Source organism: Nipponia nippon, unplaced genomic scaffold (assembly GCF_047370975.1).
Source record: "Nipponia nippon isolate SJK-2023a ecotype South Korea unplaced genomic scaffold, ASM4737097v1 scaffold_19, whole genome shotgun sequence".
Taxonomy (NCBI): domain Eukaryota; kingdom Metazoa; phylum Chordata; class Aves; order Pelecaniformes; family Threskiornithidae; genus Nipponia; species Nipponia nippon.
In genome coordinates, this window is record NW_028262335.1 from 9,776,414 (window position 1) to 9,788,959 (window position 12,546).

The window sequence follows — 12,546 nt, forward strand, 5'->3', positions numbered from 1 at the left end:
TGAGGTTTCCCTTATCCAGGGATAAGACTCTGACCTCATCTCCCACTGTTGGAGATAACTTGGAATGTCTGAGACCGCTGTATGCTGGCCCATTTTTTTATGATCTGGGATGAGGTAAACTGTCCTGTTGTTTTTTGGTTTGTTTGGTTGGGTTTTTTTGGGGGTGGGTGGGTGGGTTTTGTTTGTTTGTTTGGTTTGTTCTGTTGCTGTTGCTGTACTTTGACCCAGTTTATGAGAGCAGACTTCATTAGGGCCAGGATTTTACATACTGTGCACGTAGAGATCAAGTATTAAGGTTAGCAAGCAATGAGAATGTGTTTCAGTTAAAACTGGCCTCTTCTTCCTCGATGTCTCTAAGACTTCAGGAACCAAATTCACGTGAATGTGGGTACAGCTCCTATTAAATGCAATAGAATTTATGCCTTCCCTGTGTTAGCATCTCGATGTGGTTGCCCAACACCCTAGAGAAGCGAAGAGTACTGGTTTAAGTATACTGAAAGCTGCAGCGCTGTGCTGCCATTTAACACTTGTTCCAAGGCTGAACGTACAGCTTAGCTAAGTATACTGTTCTTCATCTCCAAGTCAACATACTGCAGCAACAGAGTTTTAACTTTCAGGTAATCAGATAGGTGTCTAATATTGTACAGGTTTGCTCAAAGGATGTTTGGGTTTTTCTTACTGTGTTTGTTGACCTGGGAGTTCTTATGGTGCAGGTTGCTAATATCTTGCTGAATGGTGTTAAGTATGAGAGCGAGCTGAATGGATCAGGCGAGACCTCTGAGCAACCACTCTCCGTGAAACTTCTTTGTTCGACCATCTGCCAGATGCCCAAGGCTCTTCGTAACCTCTGCATCAACCACTTCCTAGGTATTCAAGAAGTGCTATCTTGCTTTCACCATGAAGTAGTCTACCTTGGGTGAATGTTTTAAAATATTATATCTATTGCTGCAATGGCTGCTAACTAGAGAGGACATGATTTGTTCCATATACACTTGCCAATAAGGTATTTTCTGGTATTTAGTTTCTTAGAAACCTGAGAAAGGAAAAAAAAAACCAACAAAACAGTAAAGCCCACATTCCTAGAAAGGGAATAACAATGGCCTAAATCAGCGCATCCGTTAAATGGAATGTTTACACTGGGATGAGAAATGCCACTGAACCAAGAACTTGAAACTATTGACTTTTTTTTTTTTTAACACTCTGAAATTGGCATTATGGAGCAGAAAGACGAGATTAGTTGTATTTCCCTGCTTACACCTGAGACCAGCGTTCATTTTCCTCCCTTTAGACTGCATGTGTGTAGGGGTCCCAGAACAGGCCGTGAGGACGTTTGGAATGCAACACTGCAGGAGTGCCCATAACCAGTGCACAGTTAGCTTTACTCTTTCCAGTGTGTGACTGATGGTTAGGAAGGGCTTGCAAGCAATCCAGTTTACACAAAATTGGACAGAAGGTAACAGGTAGTTAATACTCATTGGCTGTGAAAGGAATTAAAAGACTGCCTGTATCAGTGGCCCTGATGCCAGTTTGTGAGTAGGAGTTTTTAACTGTGTTGAAGGTGCTCTAGAGGCTGCAACCGTGACATAAGAAGCACTCCTTCCACTTTTATGTGGGAGGACAACAGCAACCTGAAATGACTATATGATGAACCAGTCTGTGAAACTGAGTGTTGTGTCCTGTCAAAACCTGAAGGCAGCTCAGACTGCTGTAATCTATTTTTCTGTCTTGCTAAACCACTATTCTATGTCTGTAGTCAGCCTCTAGGATTCCACTTAGGAATTCAAAGGATAAATCTTGGACTTTAAAATCCTGAATGTCTTTGACAAACATTGTAGCATAATGCACAGGGATCAGCAGTCTCAGATAAATGTGGCTGAACATTAAGTAATACTCATGTTGCACAACCTGTCTTCAGTTGTGATTTGTAACATAGCTAGTAGCATCCATATAAGCTCCATATAAGGAGAAACAAATACTCTGCAATCCTAATAGGTTACTTCTGGCTTCTTTCAGGATGGCTTTCGTTTGAGGGGATGTTACTCTTCTATACCGACTTCATGGGAGAAGTAGTGTTTCAAGGGAATCCGAAAGCACCTCACAACTCAGATGAGTATCAGAAGTACAACGCTGGGGTCACCATGGGCTGCTGGGGAATGTGCATCTATGCATTCAGTGCTGCTTTCTATTCAGGTACTTAGTACAGCCATCGTAGCCACTGCTGCGAGAAAGATGCACCTACTCCTTAAGTGGTGTTTCTGCAGCAAGTAGTCCAGCATTTATGTTGCACGTAGCCTACCACATTTTCAATGTACATTGAATCCAGAAACACACACAGCCACCATAGGGACAGTTCTGGTGCAGCAGCGCCCAGTGCCCGTGTGCCCCTGGCAGAGCGCCCCGGTGTCACATGCCACCTCAGTCATGTGTCTACCTCACCCCACCCCCAACAGTTGTCCCTCTGGGACAGGAGGCACTGCCAGGCTTCAGCTCTGCTGTGCTCTCCACACATGTAGGGCAGCAAGGCTGCATTGCGGCAGTGGGATTTGGAAGGCGTCCTTGGCACTCACGTGTGAGCCACCAGTTACTCAACGGCGTAACGGTTGCCACTGAGATGTGGCTGCCTAACAGCTGGGCTGCGGGGCCCAAAGGTGCATCCCTTGGGTCCACTGACCAGCTAGCAGCAGGGAGGGCCACAGTTCACCTCAAATGCCGTGCCATTGTCTTGCAGCTGCGCTGGAGAAGCTGGAGGAGCGGTTCAGCACACGGACGCTGTACTTTGTGGCATATTTGGCCTTTGGGCTGGGCACGGGGCTGGCCACGCTCTCCAGAAACATCTATGTGGTGCTGTCACTGTGCGCTACCTACGGCATCCTCTTCGCCACGCTCTGCACGCTGCCCTACTCCCTGCTCTGCGACTACTACCAGAGCCGCGAGGTGAGCCCCGGGCTGGGCAGGGGAGAGGGGCTCCCGTGGCGCTCCCTTACGCTGTGTCCCCCACAGTTTGTAGGCTCGCAGGCGGAGGGCACACGGCGTGGGATGGGCGTTGACATCTCCCTGCTGAGCTGCCAGTACTTCCTGGCGCAGATCCTCGTGGCCCTGGCCATGGGGCCGCTGACGGCGGCTGTGGGCAGTGCCAGTGGTGCCATGTACTTCGCCAGCCTGGTGTCCTTCCTGGGCTGTCTCTTCTCCTCTCTCTGCGTCACCTACGAGTTGCCACCCACCGAGGAGCTGCCGCCCGCCGAGGAGCAGCGCCCACTCTTGCCCCGCACGCGGAACGAATAAATGGGAGATGCCGCCACAGCCCCTGCTGCCTCATTGCATTGGCCTCCCCATTGTGGCGCAGTGGGCTCGTGTGCCCCCAGGACGGCAGCAGTGGGCATGGCAAACACCGAGAAGGTCTGTGCTGGCATTGCTGAGCTTTCCCCTGCCTGCAGGAGGGCAAGGGGCGAGTTGGCGGCGCCTGGCACCATTCATCCTTCCCCTGAGGCGGCAAAGGCCCACCTGTGTCCCTGGGGCCACAGCAACAGGAAGCGGTGATGTCAGCCTGGGGCCATTCGCTCCAGCTGCCCTGCAGTGCTGTCAGTGCTGGGGGGACAAGCGGTGTTGTATGGCCTGAGGCAGGGGACCCAGAAGTCTGGTGCCCAGGCAGGGTGACCACGATCTTTTGGGCAGCAGCGAGCTGCAGGGCTGTACACGCTGCTGCAGGCGCCGCCACTGTGGGAGTGCTGGGGCCTGCGCCAGCTTCGTGGGCAGAAGGTGCCATCTCATGGCCAGGCAGAGCGGCCCGGTCCTTGGTTGCCAAGGGCAGCAGTGACTTCTGTGAGGCCTTGTGGAGCAGTGGGGCCAACCTGCAGGTCTCAGCTTCTGCCCGTGGTAGGCCTGGCTCTGGAGGGTGCTTTTCAAAACTTTGGAAAGGCTGAGAGCAACTGGTCTTGCTGAGGTGACATAAGTACTTTGTCAAGTGCCGCGGCCGGGCTCCTGGGTGCGCAGAGCTCCCACCAGCAGAACTGCTCCAAGAAGCCACTGTGGGGTGAAGCCACAGTGGCCTGGCTCCCACCCAAACCCTGGTCTGTAGGTTCTGGCTGTGGTCCATGGTGATGGTTGCCAATACATGCATGTTTGCTTCCACATTAGACTTCTAACTAAGACTATAAGGTCTTGTGATGACTTAGCAGGAGGGTGGGCAGTTGTCCATAACCCAGCTTTGGGGAGAAGGGTCTTTGTGCATCGCCTTCCCTTGGATAAGAAGCTTACTCTCAAAGTTAAGTTGAGAATTTAAGAAAAAACATTTGTGTGAAAGCACATCATCCTTGTTTTTCATACAATTGTACCTTGTGACATTTTAAAATCTGCATGGGGATCAACGATTAAGTACTTGTTAGCTAGAGCTGCATCTTCCATATCTCATTGAAACTAGTAAAAGGGCTTTGAGTTTCATTATCTGTGAGAATTCTTAATTATTCTGATTTTGGAAGGTGGTAAATGGGTGAGATCTCATACAAGTTCCAGTTAAGCCCAGGAGTCTTTTAAGCCTTGAGAGCAAAGATGAAAACGGAAATAAAGTTAAAACTATTTCTAGGATTCCTGTCAGCCTGCCTCCGTATTTGAGTAGGCAGACAAAGTCTACCAAGGCTGATGGGTATTTTGGTGTTTACATGTGCTGTGCATGGCATTCCTGTAGAGGTTATTTTTGCTCACCTGGTCTTTAAGTCCAGAAGAAGGGTTCTCTCTGGAGGGTCACTCCTTTTAAGTGAGTTGTACCTCACTGTTCACCTAAGTTTATTCTGATGCTTGATCTATGATGCCAATATGAAAGAACTTGTGTAATCTTTAGGTGTTGTGGCTTACTATACTCCAGTGCTGAAAGCATAATGCACAACTTGTAAGAACCTCTATTTTTTATCATCCGCCCCTGAGCATTACTTTTTTTTGAGAAGCAAGTTTCATGCTACTCAGTATTTACTTAGAGGAACACTACTGAAGTTATGAAGTCAAGCACTCAGAGGTAAAGGACTGTTGGATCGATGAGTCTATTCATCTTTCTTTTCTTTGTTTGGGCTTATGTAGTGTCATATCTGCAGGAATATCTGTGACGTGCTGTTTCCTTGATTATGGGACAGCTGTCTCCAAGAATGTTCAGGATGAAGCTAGAACAAAATAGCATAAGAAACGGTACGTTTGGTGCTTCTGATTTCTGACAATCTGAAGACTTCAGAGAATTTTTCTTTTCTTGTTGGTCTGCTGTGTAACCTTAAGTTCTCTTCCTTATCTTATTGATCTTTTAAACTCAGAAATGATTTTTTTTTGTCCCACTAGCTAATGCAGTACTAGTTCTTAAGATGTTTTCTCCTCTTAAGTTTTGTAGCTAGCATTATTGCACTAAATGGATTATGAGCACTTTCGTTTTCTAGGTAGCTGGAGTTGCAGATCATTTTGTTGCAAGTGAGGATCTTCAAAAGATTCATAGAATTGATTAAATCAATGTATTTGATGGTAATGTTTGTCTCTGCTTCCATCTGTAAATAATATTATGAAATATGTTTATATAGTTACAAAACTATTGCTATGCCCGTATCCATTGCCTAATAGAATATATATTACATTCTCTGTTTTATGGGATATGGACTTTATTTTGCATATGTATTTATGTAGTGTTTACATACATAGTACTTTTAAGTCGACATCAATGTATGTTAATTTGGGGCTTTGAGCAATGCTGGTGGTGTCTGGAAAAAACCCAGAGCCTGCCACCATCATGCAGAGTTGGAAGTCGCACCAAATCCACAGAAATAACTTAAAAAAGAGGCATTGCTTACTTGCTTATTCTCTTCCTTTGTCATACATTTTGTGTTTTACAGAAATTACTGTATGTGGTCACTGTTGAACTGTGAGCTGCAAAGTGATGTTTACCTTTTGGAATCCAAACACTTCAAATATTCTGTCTAAATCTGCGAGCTGCTGTTTAGAAGTAAGATGCATGAATTTAGGCAGGAAAGTGATTTTACACCTTGCTGTAGTTTAATCTCTTCAGTGGTGCCTAAAGCTTAATTTTGATTAAGTCCTTATTAAAGGTTGCTTGATGGCAATTATTTGTGGATGTTCATAAATGTATTTATAACACGTGTACAGAAGTAGGGAAAATGGGGAGGGGGCGGAGAAAGCACCTAATAAATTGTCTCATGTTTATAATTAAGCTAGCTGTAACCATTTCAGTGTGTGTCTGCAGTTCACTCAACCTCTGTCTTGTCTCTCAAAAAAGACAACCTAACAATTTTGGAACTTCTGCTGTATCTTTGAATGAAGAAAATAAGTCTTTTCAAGAATCAAATAAAATAAAATTGCATGACTGTATATATAAAAGAAGAAAAGCTATATATTGGGGACTATTTGAAAAGAGTGTCTAGACAATATATTTTCTACTCACGAGTAGTTAGTCATCTTGTACTCTATAGGACATGCACTTTATTTTATTAAAATAAGAATTTGTCTTTGGGTAAAAGGTGGCTTTCTTATGTATGTTCTGCCTCCCTCAGACTGGAAGACAGCCTTAGCAAGAGACTTTTAGGTGCCATTACCATAACAACACCCAATGGATTGCATTAAGTACAATAAACACCTTGAGAATTCTATGACTGCTGGAGCTGAAATGCCAAGGGAGATCTCCAGCATCTGTTTAATTTATCTAAACTGACATTTTCCATACTTCTGGTTGTTAAGACATAATGATTCGTTTAGCCTAGCTTTTCTGCTGGGAAGGTTTTTGTTGATGTTCACTAAGGAAATGGCTGCAGCAACTTTCCGTTGCTGTTCCTCTGCCCCAGGCTGCTGCTTCTGTAGCAGGGTCAGTGGAAGGGAAGGTGCTAGTGAAAGTGGGTCTGCATTTAGGGTGGCAAATCTCAGGCTGCAACACCCAAGACAACAACAAAAACTGTAGGGCAGCAGTGCTGGGACAGACTGGAGGTCTTTTACTAGAATCCTTAGGTTTCTTGGTATTGCCATCCATGTTGTCTCCTAACAGGTTTGAAGGTTTCAGGAAAGATAGTGTTTTACACTGTACAAGAAATGTTTAATGTTAAAAGCCTTGCCACTGTGCTCTTCGTCTCTCTTGTATCCTGTGCAGAAATGGTAAATGCATGGAATAATGAGAATTTTCAGTGTGTGCAGCTTGCTGCCTAACGTCCCCACCCACAGCAGTAGCCAAGGAGTTTTACTTTAGGTCTGAAAGGCAACAGCATAGTCCAATACTCAAATAGTGCTAATAGTTAACAGTAAACAAAGGGGAGACTGCTTCATCACCTTGCTTGGTGTATGGAAAACAGAAGTATTCCAGGAGCAGGAAGAAAGCAGGCAATGAGTAATGTTGATCAGATGAATTCAAACGCAGAATATGCATGGAGTAGCAGTCTGCAGACTGAGGAGCAGTCTGCAATGGGTATGATGCAATATTCGCCATGTATATAAGCTGTATGTAAGCTTGTTTGTTTGTTTGTTTTGTTTTTGCTTTTTCTAGGATCCAGCGATAGCTTTCTTGAACAAAGGATAACAAATTTTGTTGCAATAGCCGATGGAACTGCCAACAGAGGAAATCACAGCGTCAGAGCAGAAATGAAGATTTTGGTTTGTGTGAGTACAGTGCTAACCAAGCTTACGAGAGCTACTTAAACAATGAGAAATTTAACAGCATTGCTATCAAATGCTATGAAGAATTATTACGCTAGAGATACAAGCTTGATCTGTAGCTTTCTTCAAGCCTAGCTTTTGCTATGCATCAGCCTGATGATACTCTGCTTCTGGCTTATGCTCACTCCTTGTATGCAGTTATTTTTTTTAGCCCACACAACTTTTTGGGGAAGAGGGGAAGGTGACAATATAGCTGAATAAGTTTAACAGCTTCTTCCTACCAGGAAAGGAAAATTCTTGCTCCTTTTGCCCTACCCTTTAGTCTAGCGAGAATATTTAGTGCAGTGGCTACAGTAACACATACACCCTTGAACCTAGATCCCTGTATGTTACATCACTATGTACAGCCCCCTTAAGCAACAGGTCATCATGGCTCCAAAGAAAAGTATCAGCTAATCTCTTGAAAGGCAGGTTCAGCCCGAAGTGTAAATGGCATTCAGTGCTCATTGTCAACTGCTACTGGTTTTCTCTAGCAAACTCCAGGAGCCCTCAGCCATACCCTTTTTCCAGCACTACACCTCTCACCCTTTGCAAGATACTAGAATTGCTCATTGTAATTTGTTTGCAGCCTTCACCCGCTGACAGCATCACAGCAGCTATCTGAGAATTATGCTTTATAAGCTCAGTATGGCATTTTTTTTTTTTTAAAAAAAGCTTGGCCTGTCCTGTACTGGTGCACAGTACTCTGCATCTGTGCAGAAAAAACCACTGCTTCCATGGCAGGCTGGGTTTACTGTGGCCCAGAGGCTGCGCATTGTTGCACAAACTCTTCTTCTTTTGATCCACATGCAACAATTTAGGAACCCTGAAAAAGGCATTTGTTTGGTCCAGAAGAAGAAAGAGACCCACCACTTGCACAGACAACGAAAAGGGAGTTAGGTGAGGAGAAACACTGTTTTCTGTAAGTCCCCTCTGATCAGTTGCATGTTGTTTCTCAGTGTAGCAGATGCCTTAGCAGGAGACTTAATATTTAAGACAATAGGCAGGGCAAGAGAAAAGCTGAGAGGAGCCACTGTGGAAAGCATGACCTCAGCAGTGTCAGGCTCTCCTCTTAGTACTTCATTTACCTGGTGTTATTACTGTGTCTTGCAACAGTAGTGTCCGGTGCTAATAGTCACTCACCCTATTGCATTACAGAGCAGCACCCCTGTAGCACTTCGATATTCAAAAAGACATGAAAGCAACTGCTCTACTGCCTTGTATATGATTGTGGGATCCTTTATTTAGTAACAAAATATTTTTTTTTAATAGGAAAAAAAAAAAGCCAGGCCTCCACAAAACTGGCTCAAAAGAAACCTTACAGACCTACCTTCTTGTGTTCGAAGCAGAAAGCTCCAGAAAGGGAAAGCTATGTGGTACCTTTAGATTATGATAGGAATAACAGTGCAGATGCAAACCTTTACCTTTGAAGCAAGGAAATCTAGAGTAAGCTAGAAAGGAACTGCCTAGAAACCCTGTACCAGAGTACAGTCACCATTTTATATGAAATGTGACTCCAAACAGATCAAATTTATGGAAGAAGGAGGCATTAGAAAAGCAATACCACCGTTCAGAGCCTCATCCACTTCAAAGAATAGGTTTTTAATCATCTAATCTTTCATCCATAAGCAGAAATAGACCCACCCGTTCCCAGTATTGTGATTTTGTTAAAAGCAAGCAAGCCAGCCCCTGTCTTCGAGTGTTTTGTCTATTCTTCCTCTATCGGGGTGGTTATGCTACAACCCTTATCAGGATGCAAAACTGAAAACTTGTCTTCGCCTGATCTTTGTAGGGTCACGCCAGAGTTGCACCAAAGGAAAGCCCAAAAAGCAAGAGGTGTATCTAATCTAGGAGGGAGACTTCAGTGGGTTTCTTGCTCCTCAGGATAGGGTCAAATATGTGATGAAGTAGTAAGGCTCATATCTCAGTTCATGCAAACCCCCTCCCTCTTTACCCGAGACTGAAATCTTTCCCTTTTGCTTGTAAGTGAACAAATCGGCCCAGAACCTCTCTGGAAAACTAAACAGAAATGCAGCTGCAGTCCCATTTGCATTTGTCTGCACCAGGCCTCTCCTGGACCACCTGACTGTCCTGTTACAGGAAATCAGTGTCAGGAGTCAAAACACCCGACAAGTGCAGCAGGCAAATATCAGCTGGCAGAAGTCATGCCGTTGCTGGAAAAAGTGATACACTAGCGCTACTAACGTGCCTTTAGAAAAAGCCATATATGCCTCCTGGAATGGTTCTGTGCCTGCATTACGATAGGAAACCCCCTTTTATATTTGCTGCATCAAATCTGGCAGCAACAGTAAACGTTTCAGAGCGGAGTCTGGAGAGAGCAGCGCATGCACGGTGTCGAGTGTGCCAGTGAGACTTTAATGCAGTCAGATGCGTTGACGGGGCAGGGCGCGTCCTCGGAGCGGGGCGGGCAAGCGCTGTCTTGGGCCGCTCGGCAGCCCCTCGGTCGGGGCGTCTCTCAGGGCGCGCCGCCAGCCCCGGGCGAGCCGTCCGCCGCCGGTGCGGCGGCCTCCTGCGCTCGCCGCCGCAGCCTCTCGGCGCCGGTCACCGTCATGGGGTGGAGCGGCAGGAACCCCGCCAGACCTGCGAAGAGAGGCGGTGAGCCGCGGCGAGCCGTCCCGGGCCCCCACTCCGGCCCCCCGCTCCCGGACGCCCGCTCCGGGCCTACCCAGCAGCTTCTCAGCGGGCCGGGAGAGCTGCGCGCCGCAGCCCAGCCAGTGGCGCAGCCGTTCCAGGTTGAGCCCCGCCACCCTCTCGCCGTGGGCGTTGGGAAGCGGGTCGAGGCAGCCGAGCTGCTCCAGGTACTTCCCGTCGCGGGCGCGCCTGCTGTGCGCTGCCACGATGCGGAAGAAGGGCCGGTTGGTGCAGCCGCCGAGGGCGAAGCGGATCACGACGTGCCCGCCGCGGTAGCCCTTCAGGAGGCGGCCACCTGCGAAGAGAGCGCGAGACGGTCAGGGGCCGGGCCGGGCCGGGCCCAGCGGGCCGCCCCCGCGGGCACTCACCGAGCTGCACCATGGCGACGGCCGGGCCCTCTCTGCGTCGCGGCGCGATGACGTACGAGGGGGCGGAAGCGTGGCGGCCAGCGCAGCCCCGGGCTAAGGGGCGGGCGGCCCGGTCGCGGGGGAGCGGGGGGGCCGGTCGGGGCGGGGGGCTGGCGGAGGGAGAAGGAGGTGCCGGGGAGCGCGGGGGGGGGCGCGCCGTAGGCGCAGCTGCTCGCAGCGGGAGAGGAAGGAGCGGCGGGGCGGGGCGGGGGGGCGGTGTGGAGGGATGCGCAGCTCCGCCGGTTGGCTGTTTCCAAATCCTTGTGGCTGAGAGCCTGCTGGATTTGTGGCTTCCTTGTGGAAACGGGATCTTCGGGACGTCTTTCTCCATCTTTCTCTGTGCGGATTCTTTAATTCCTCCCGCTCTGCCCTGTTGTCCATTGCGAATTTTTTTTTTCTTTCTCCATCGCTATCTGTCTGGTTCCCTGTCCCTATTTATTAATTTTTCCCTTTCTGCCCTGCAGCCTGTCACTATTTTTCCTTTTTCCATCTTTCTCTGTATGGCTCTCGGCCCGTACTTTTGAAAATTCCTCCCTCTGTGTCTTGTAGCCCATCGTGGCTTTTCCATTCTCAGTCTCTCTCTGTCTGGCCCCCGGTCCCTATTTTTTAGCGCCTCCCTCTCAGCGCTGTGGCCCATCGCTATTGTTTTCTTTCACCATGTTGCTCTGTCTGGCTCCCTGCCACTACTTTTCCTTTCCTCCCTGTCTGTCTTGTAGCCTATTGCTATTCTTTAGTTCTCCATCTCTGACTGGTTCCTTGTCCCTATTTATTAATATCTCCCTCTCCATCCTGTACTTTGTCTCTTTTTTGTCTTTCTCTCCCTGCCCCTATTCTTCTTTCCTCCCTCTCTGTCGTGCTGCCTGTCCCAGGTTTTTCCTGTGTCTCCATCTTGCTCCCCATCCTTCTTTGTCGGTCTCTGTCCTGCTCCCTCTCCTTTCTGCTGCCTCTCTTCCTCTCTCCTTGCTGCTTCTTTCCACACTACTGTTGGGTCTCTTGTCCCCATCCTTCTCTCGCTGTCCCATTCCCTGCCTCATGCATTCTCGCTACACCCCCCTGTCCAGCTGGCTGCCACTTTACTCTTCTAGTGTCCTGCACCCTGCTCCTCATTTTTGGTGGCCTCTGCCCAGTAGCCCATCACTTCAGGAGCCAGCTGACCAACCGTTTGTTCTGCACCAAACTGATGCGCATGGCTCCAGGAATGACTGCTGAGGTGTCCGAGGGCCAGGGGGAGCGTCAGTGGCCCCGAGCCCCGAGGCAGACTCGCTCCCGGGACTTACGTGCGTGACTGAATAAACACGTGCCTTCTCCTTTGCCCTCACGGCTGCGTTTGTGCTCCCTTTGCACCGGGCAAGGGGCTGTGACAGAGACCAGGGTAGGAGGTGACTGATGCACTGTGGGGGTTGGGCGATGGCCTTTTGTTCCTGCTGGGCTCCAGCTGTGGGCCGGGGCTGGAGAAGCCCCAGGTGCGGGTGGCGAGGCTGATGGTGCTGGTACCTCCATGTAAAGGGGTGGCTGCTGAGGAAGACGTTAGTGGTGCCGTGCCCCAGGTGGCTATGGAGGGGCCAGTATGAGCCGAGGGAGGAGCGGAGCGGTCGCTGGGTGTGCGGCTGCACCGAGGGAGAAGATGAGGGGGGACCGGGGAAAGCCCCGAGGAGGGTGGCGGTGCCTGCGGGGGTGCGGCCGGGCCGGAGGGGTCCCTGTGGGAGGCACGGAGTGGGGAGGGCGCCGCGCTGGGTCGGGGCCGGGCGGGGGGCCGGCTGGAGCTGGAGCTGGTGGCAGGGGCTGCCCGGAGCCGCGCTGGGAGGTTCGGCGGGGCTTCCACGTGCGG

General features: G+C 48.9%; 2 protein-coding genes across 8 annotated transcripts in view; one reads left to right on the forward strand and one right to left on the reverse strand.

Annotated features, from left to right (window-relative positions):
* SLC45A1 (solute carrier family 45 member 1) overlaps positions 1-8,872 on the forward strand; it is a 73,755-nt gene extending 64,883 nt beyond the window's left edge. For 4 of the 7 annotated variants that reach the window (XM_087755058.1, XM_087755052.1, XM_087755054.1 and 1 more), the window contains 5 exons: positions 714-867; positions 2,014-2,190; positions 2,729-2,934; positions 3,001-5,968; positions 7,511-8,872. In XM_087755058.1, the coding sequence (XP_087611184.1) occupies positions 714-867; positions 2,014-2,190; positions 2,729-2,934; positions 3,001-3,282 (819 nt within the window). In that variant the 3' untranslated portion in view covers positions 3,283-5,968; positions 7,511-8,872. Of the gene's footprint in view, positions 1-713; positions 868-2,013; positions 2,191-2,728; positions 2,935-3,000; positions 6,190-7,510 lie in introns of those variants that run through there. The other 3 variants (XM_087755055.1, XM_087755056.1, XM_087755057.1) reach the window with 3 other exon arrangements.
* A 1,142-nt stretch (positions 8,873-10,014) lies between these two features.
* On the reverse strand, positions 10,015-10,827 carry MRPS16 (mitochondrial ribosomal protein S16). The gene is made up of 3 exons (XM_087755063.1): positions 10,680-10,827; positions 10,346-10,606; positions 10,015-10,260 (listed from the first exon to the last, which is right to left on the reverse strand). Exons 1-3 carry the CDS (start codon positions 10,690-10,692, stop codon positions 10,136-10,138), a joined length of 399 nt encoding a protein of 132 aa, XP_087611189.1. The 5' UTR covers positions 10,693-10,827; the 3' UTR covers positions 10,015-10,135.
* Positions 10,828-12,546: the final 1,719 nt, after the last annotated feature.

What these genes read in the sequence shown, in the direction of transcription:
- MRPS16 (XM_087755063.1), bottom strand. An exon ending in GCCCGCTGAGAAGCTGCTGG is followed by an intron (nt 10,261 to 10,345) that starts GTAGGCCCGGAG and finishes CTCTCTTCGCAG; the next exon opens with GTCTGGCGGGGTTCCTGCCG.